Source organism: Aplidium turbinatum, chromosome 13 (assembly GCF_918807975.1).
Source record: "Aplidium turbinatum chromosome 13, kaAplTurb1.1, whole genome shotgun sequence".
Lineage (NCBI taxonomy): Eukaryota > Metazoa > Chordata > Ascidiacea > Aplousobranchia > Polyclinidae > Aplidium > Aplidium turbinatum.
The window spans coordinates 5641495-5649641 of NC_137484.1; the positions used below are offsets into that span (position 1 = coordinate 5641495).

An 8147-nucleotide genomic window follows, 5' to 3' on the forward strand; every position below is an offset into this window, starting at 1 on the left:
TCAGTTTTGTTTACAATTAGGCAAGCTTTTTTTAGACTGAAAGCATCATTCCCAAGCATAAAGAGATTGAAAGCATCATTCTCAATATCGTGACGTCACACAACATCTTAAGGGAGGGCCATGGCCCAATGGCCCCCCCCTGCGTACGCTAGTGAAGGTGGGTGTAGTTGTAATCAAAAGAGTATGTTCAATATCTTTGTATTCAGTGAAAAGATAACACTTAATTCTTCATGCTAATGTTGTTACTACAACATAAACACTAAAACACCTACATGATAAACATAAAAAGATGCTATCGCCTATTTACAAGATGTAGGTCTAGCATATTAAAATGTTTTAATCTTACAAACATCAATGCAACAATCATAAATGTTCAGTAGAAATCAAATATAGAAATGAAACTCTTTTAGGTCTATGCATGTGTATTCTTTGTAAATAAAGTCTCTAGAATAAAATAAATAAGAAATATGTGCGAATCACATGAAGCACAACTCGCCAGTTCAACTTCACAAAAATGCACTATTTTGCTTCTAGTGTACTTAAGTTAAAGTTAAGTTAGTATTCTTGTGAAAACCAGTTGCGAAAACGACGCGAGGTTAATCTTATAAAATACGAATATAAAAGCATAGGCCTAGAATAAAATTCTCAGTGAAATTTTTACCCGTCACACCAGCTCGATTATTTAAATGGTAACTAAATTTAAAAATTAAAAGAAAAACTGAAATACAATTGATATACAACGGAAGCAAAAACGCAGAATGTAAATTAAGCAATAATAACTTACATTGATCGGAAACGTAAGCACGAATGTAATTATCTGAGATTTATCTACCAATCCGCCAAAGGTCTAAAATCATTTTTGTTTTATAGGCTTGCGCCAGGTAGTTGAAGCCGGTAAAAAATTTTGATTAAGTGGGGGAAGGCTTTCGTGTCTACCTTCAGGCATGCCTGTCCTTTTAGTGTCTTGGCAAAGACACAGCCACATGTTCTTGAGGTGTGTCGAACCGGCGTCCTTTCGAACGCCGAACCAGAGCTTCCCCCACTCGGCTACGCAACCATCTCAAGTCACATGGCAAAGAGTAACTGAACACGTTAAAATGACGTCACATAAAGTTAGCAGACTACAATAACAACAAGCATTTGTATGAATGAGATGAATAAGTGAAGAAATAATGGCGAAGAACAAAACATTTTGATAAGTATTTTTGAGAAAAAAGCTATAAGCCTGAAAGTAAATGTGGTATTGTCACAAATTCATCAAGCGTTGGTTAAATTGCTTCAGCAGAGATTGAATTGAATTGAAACTTGAATTGAATGTTATATAATGTTAAAGATTTAAACTATAAAAATAATGAAAAAGGCAATATAACGCAAGAGAACAACTGCACGCCCAGCAAGCTGATGCAAGAGAGAGGCCCAATTACGGATCCATAGGATGCACTGCCAAATAATTATAAATTCAAGACAAATGTACGACTAGTCCAATTGATGTCAAGTTATCTTGTTGTGTATCGCGATTTCGAATAATAAATTCTCTTCAGCACAACTTTATAACAGGCATAGTAAAATCTTCAGTAGGTCAGTTTAAGAATGCAGCAGTTAAGTTTAGAAAGAAATCAACAATAGTGTTTTTCGGTTGCTAAGAAACAAATAAATTTAGTCTGCGAGCAGTAGTGACAATATTATGTAAATTATGAAGGGAATTAAGTCATACATTAGTAAAACGGAGTGACAACGCCAGGGAGGGATTCTGGGGAGGCAAGCCATCCTCGCACAAAAGTGACACAAAATTGCCCTATAACGGATCAAATTGATACAGTCACTATCAATTAAATGCAAAAATAATGAAAAAGGCAATATAACGCAAGAGAACAACTGCACGCCCAGCAAGCTGATGCAAGAGAGAGGCCCAATTACGGATCCATAGGATGCACTGCCAAATAATTATAAATTCAAGACAAATGTACGACTAGTCCAATTGATGTCAAGTTATCTTGTTGTGTATCGCGATTTCGAATAATAAATTCTCTTCAGCACAACTTTATAACAGGCATAGTAAAATCTTCAGTAGGTCAGTTTAAGAATGCAGCAGTTAAGTTTAGAAAGAAATCAACAATAGTGTTTTTCGGTTGCTAAGAAACAAATAAATTTAGTCTGCGAGCAGTAGTGACAATATTATGTAAATTATGAAGGGAATTAAGTCATACATTAGTAAAACGGAGTGACAACGCCAGGGAGGGATTCTGGGGAGGCAAGCCATCCTCGCACAAAAGTGACACAAAATTGCCCTATAACGGATCAAATTGATACAGTCACTATCAATTAAATGCAAAAATAATGAAAAAGGCAATATAACGCAAGAGAACAACTGCACGCCCAGCAAGCTGATGCAAGAGAGAGGCCCAATTACGGATCCATAGGATGCACTGCCAAATAATTATAAATTCAAGACAAATGTACGACTAGTCCAATTGATGTCAAGTTATCTTGTTGTGTATCGCGATTTCGAATAATAAATTCTCTTCAGCACAACTTTATAACAGGCATAGTAAAATCTTCAGTAGGTCAGTTTAAGAATGCAGCAGTTAAGTTTAGAAAGAAATCAACAATAGTGTTTTTCGGTTGCTAAGAAACAAATAAATTTAGTCTGCGAGCAGTAGTGACAATATTATGTAAATTATGAAGGGAATTAAGTCATACATTAGTAAAACGGAGTGACAACGCCAGGGAGGGATTCTGGGGAGGCAAGCCATCCTCGCACAAAAGTGACACAAAATTGCCCTATAACGGATCAAATTGATACAGTCACTATCAATTAAATGCAAAAATAATGAAAAAGGCAATATAACGCAAGAGAACAACTGCACGCCCAGCAAGCTGATGCAAGAGAGAGGCCCAATTACGGATCCATAGGATGCACTGCCAAATAATTATAAATTCAAGACAAATGTACGACTAGTCCAATTGATGTCAAGTTATCTTGTTGTGTATCGCGATTTCGAATAATAAATTCTCTTCAGCACAACTTTATAACAGGCATAGTAAAATCTTCAGTAGGTCAGTTTAAGAATGCAGCAGTTAAGTTTAGAAAGAAATCAACAATAGTGTTTTTCGGTTGCTAAGAAACAAATAAATTTAGTCTGCGAGCAGTAGTGACAATATTATGTAAATTATGAAGGGAATTAAGTCATACATTAGTAAAACGGAGTGACAACGCCAGGGAGGGATTCTGGGGAGGCAAGCCATCCTCGCACAAAAGTGACACAAAATTGCCCTATAACGGATCAAATTGATACAGTCACTATCAATTAAATGCAAAAATAATGAAAAAGGCAATATAACGCAAGAGAACAACTGCACGCCCAGCAAGCTGATGCAAGAGAGAGGCCCAATTACGGATCCATAGGATGCACTGCCAAATAATTATAAATTCAAGACAAATGTACGACTAGTCCAATTGATGTCAAGTTATCTTGTTGTGTATCGCGATTTCGAATAATAAATTCTCTTCAGCACAACTTTATAACAGGCATAGTAAAATCTTCAGTAGGTCAGTTTAAGAATGCAGCAGTTAAGTTTAGAAAGAAATCAACAATAGTGTTTTTCGGTTGCTAAGAAACAAATAAATTTAGTCTGCGAGCAGTAGTGACAATATTATGTAAATTATGAAGGGAATTAAGTCATACATTAGTAAAACGGAGTGACAACGCCAGGGAGGGATTCTGGGGAGGCAAGCTATCCTCGCACAAAAGTGACACAAAATTGCCCTATAACGGATCAAATTGATACAGTCACTATCAATTAAATGCAAAAATAATGAAAAAGGCAATATAACGCAAGAGAACAACTGCACGCCCAGCAAGCTGATGCAAGAGAGAGGCCCAATTACGGATCCATAGGATGCACTGCCAAATAATTATAAATTCAAGACAAATGTACGACTAGTCCAATTGATGTCAAGTTATCTTGTTGTGTATCGCGATTTCGAATAATAAATTCTCTTCAGCACAACTTTATAACAGGCATAGTAAAATCTTCAGTAGGTCAGTTTAAGAATGCAGCAGTTAAGTTTAGAAAGAAATCAACAATAGTGTTTTTCGGTTGCTAAGAAACAAACTACTGCTCACTACTGCTCGCAGACTAAATTTATTTGTTTCTTAGCAACCGAAAAACACTATTGTTGATTTCTTTCTAAACTTAACTGCTGCATTCTTAAACTGACCTACTGAAGATTTTACTATGCCTGTTATAAAGTTGTGCTGAAGAGAATTTATTATTCGAAATCGCGATACACAACAAGATAACTTGACATCAATTGGACTAGTCGTACATTTGTCTTGAATTTATAATTATTTGGCAGTGCATCCTATGGATCCGTAATTGGGCCTCTCTCTTGCATCAGCTTGCTGGGCGTGCAGTTGTTCTCTTGCGTTATATTGCCTTTTTCATTATTTTTGCATTTAATTGATAGTGACTGTATCAATTTGATCCGTTATAGGGCAATTTTGTGTCACTTTTGTGCGAGGATGGCTTGCCTCCCCAGAATCCCTCCCTGGCGTTGTCACTCCGTTTTACTAATGTATGACTTAATTCCCTTCATAATTTACATAATATTGTCACTACTGCTCGCAGACTAAATTTATTTGTTTCTTAGCAACCGAAAAACACTATTGTTGATTTCTTTCTAAACTTAACTGCTGCATTCTTAAACTGACCTACTGAAGATTTTACTATGCCTGTTATAAAGTTGTGCTGAAGAGAATTTATTATTTAAACTATAGTTGACATTTTACTATTCCTAATCTATCCAAAGTATTTCTTTTATGATTATTTGTTTGAGAATGATAATTTATTCGACCGTTTATTGCAGTTAAAAGTTTGCTTTTTTATGAACACTAACAAAATATAAAAAATGCAGGTAATTTTCACATTACAATAACTCTTGAAGTGATTTATCCGTCCAATAGACAATAGAGAGTCACAATAATTCGTTTTTTTTGTGGCAAAGCTAGGACAGGTTTTGTTATTTGTTTTAGCAACTTCCATCCCAAGTGAAGGTTGGTAGTCGGTCGCAAGTAAAATCTTCATGCCAAATTACGCAACTTGAAACTCTTTGAGAATCTCTAACATTCTTTTCCTCAGTGCAGACAATAAAAACCTTGTCTAATAGCGCAACAAGAAGTTTGGAAAATGGGAAGGAGTTTGCGGTGATATCTTTGAAAATAACCATTAAAATTGAGCAGATTAATGTATTTTTCATACAAAAATTAGTAACTTCAAACATTTTCTGGCACTTTATTATTTCATTTTTTGTAAGATCACTGACCAGTGACATATGCTAATTGCTTTGCAAACGCATGCAGTTTAGCAAGCATTTGCCAAACTGGTGCAAATACAAAGAGCAACCTATGGACGCCGCTACTGCAGTCCATCAAGTGCCTTACCAGGACAATATAGAAAAATTGCACTTGTCTGCAACAGAACCAGCAGTAAAAAAATAAACAAACAACCGTCTTCAGCCGTTACAATTTTTAAATCCCTTGCAGTTACATGGCATCGAGAACTAGACTATTTTGTTACGTAATATTTGTTGCAGTGGAAGTGTTGGATTCAAAAATTCGAGAAGCTTGTAGAGTGTATTGCGTGTAACTTTTTGCTTACATATTAAAATGGCCGCATCGCAATCTTTTATACGCCCTTCTAGGGCATTTTGTTTTATGAACATTGCACGAGCTTCGTATGCATGATGCAGTGCTTGGTCAAAACGTCCAAGGTCCCACAAATTTGACGAAATTTCTTGTTTTACTATTGCGGCATGAAAAAGATTAAGTTTGAAAAAATCAGTTTGTTTGAATTTATTCAATGCATCTCTTAGAGAGCTGAGTGCTTCATTATATAACCCCAGTGCCCTTAAACTCCTAGCTTCAGCAAGCATAATAGTCATAAGAGTATTCAAGTGATCACTCTCCAAATACTTCATTTGTGGTTGATAACGAGCCCTTATCTCTTTAACTTCATCAACAACTTCTTTAAATCGATGAAGATTAACATAAATGCTCAATTTCTGAGCTACCATATCTATATTCCAAAACGCTCTTCCAGGATAAGCAATAGATTCCAAACGTTTATACATGTTCAATGCCTTCTCGTTATCGCCAGTTGTTTGGAATGCATCAGCTACAATGAGCAGTATATCTAAACGTATAGCATGATCTCCGTCTTGATGAAGATGAAACTTTTTAAAGTAGTCTTCACTTTCAATTATAATTTGATCGTACAATTGAAGGTGGTGCATGACACTAAATTTAAAGTATTCAACAAACAGGTTGTCTTTCATTATCTCATCTAAATCAAAATTTGAAAGTTCTTGTTTAAACAACCATTGTAGACAATAAGCTATGACAAAATAATCGACTAAGCTTTTTGTGCCAACTTCCTGAATAAGTTGTTTCACTTTCAAATTGTCAGTATAGAAATTTCCTTCAAACACATTGTCATCTTGAGATTTTCGTTTCATGTAAAATATCAATCGAACTTGACAAGCAATAGCAATAGCATAAGAAAGTTTAGCAGCTGTTGCATTGTTTATAATAATGAGACATTTTAATGCTTCTATTATTTCGAAACTCGAGCACTTATTGATGGAATGAACACGTGCTAAAGCAGATACAAATAAAGTTGTACTTCGATAAATCAATTGTTTTATATTTAACTTTTTATGAAATGCAATGTCCTGAAGGTTTTTTGTTAAATCAAAATTTTTAATATCATCGTTCAATTGCTTTAAAAACAAAAAAAATGACAAAATCGTGTTTCTATGCAAACGAAATTCTACACATATTGAAAACCAATTGTACAAAACAACGTTTCCTGACACAAAACAAGTCCTTGTCAAAACATCTGCAAGTTTATATCCATTCTTGAGATCTTCTGATGTTTCAAGATATTTAACCATCTCAGATAATGGTTTGATCAGCTCTGTGGTCCAATTCTTGTTTGCAGTTTTCTGAGTTCTTCCAAGTGGAAACTTACAAGCATGAGGCATCATTCCATCAAATGAGATTCCTCTGGTTGTGAATGAATCAAAAAACCAGTCTCCATTTGGTTTTGAGCAATCATTTAAACTCAGAATGCCAATGCTTGGTATGATAGTTTCTTTCACGTTCAATACAATAATGTGAAATATAACTGAATACCAACGAAAATATTCCATAATCTTGTCAACTTCATCACTTTGTTTGTCAGTAAATTCATCCAGAACAATAATGTGCTCGAAATCGGAATAAGGTGTAATCTCTTGTTTGGCTAATGAACCCATTCCGACCAAAGCATATTGACATGGACTTTGTGCCATAATTTCAATGCATTGTTTAGATATGTATTTCATGATCTCTGTATATCTTTCTGCTACCTCAATCTGCAAAGATTGAACCAGATTAACCTTTTGTTTTTCTAATTCAAACAACTCCTCACCTTTTGCATTATCAGGAATGTTTTCAATGTTTTGTAATCCAGCGTTGGTGATTGCTCTCATCTCTTCTACTTTTTGAACAACGTTCAAAGACACATTTCGCAACTTCACTTGTTTCCGTTCAGCGTTAGCGCAGACGAGTACATGTGAACAAAGTTCGTCAAGATCTGTTTGAAATTGAACATTAGACGGTTGCCTTGCAATTGCTGCGTTCAACAAAGCAGCACTTTGAATGAGACTTATCTTGTCTGGGGATTTAGTTTTATAAAGCAATCCCATTTGATGGAAGATGGGAGACGATTCATATGGACACGTTTCCACACCATTGGAATCACATATTTTCCTTAATTTGTTGCTTAACTTGGTTTCTTGTTCATCAAAAGATGTCATTTTTAAATCAATGTCTTCTGCTGACGAATGAATATGGTATTGTAGACTTACATTGAACAACAACTTATGTTGCAATAGAAATAACCTCTGCCAAAAAGGAAGTTGCAATTTTATAAACATGTGTAGGACACTTTATTATGTAATAGCCTACTACTTCTTTATGCAACAAAATCCATTTTAATTCTGTACAAAAAATGATTTGGTCACAACACAACTTTAGCTAAAATTCAAGATTTCAAAGTTGTTACACAGGCAATGCCTTAACTCAAGTTATCAAGTTGTAAAC

General features: G+C 35.1%; 1 protein-coding gene across 1 annotated transcript; it reads right to left on the reverse strand.

The window, feature by feature from the left end:
• Positions 1 to 5563: 5563 nt before the first annotated feature.
• LOC145782386 (uncharacterized) lies at positions 5564 to 7861 on the reverse strand. Its single transcript, XM_082594168.1, has one exon. The coding sequence runs from the start codon at positions 7859 to 7861 to the stop codon at positions 5564 to 5566; it is 2298 nt and encodes a 765-aa protein (XP_082450294.1).
• Positions 7862 to 8147: the final 286 nt, after the last annotated feature.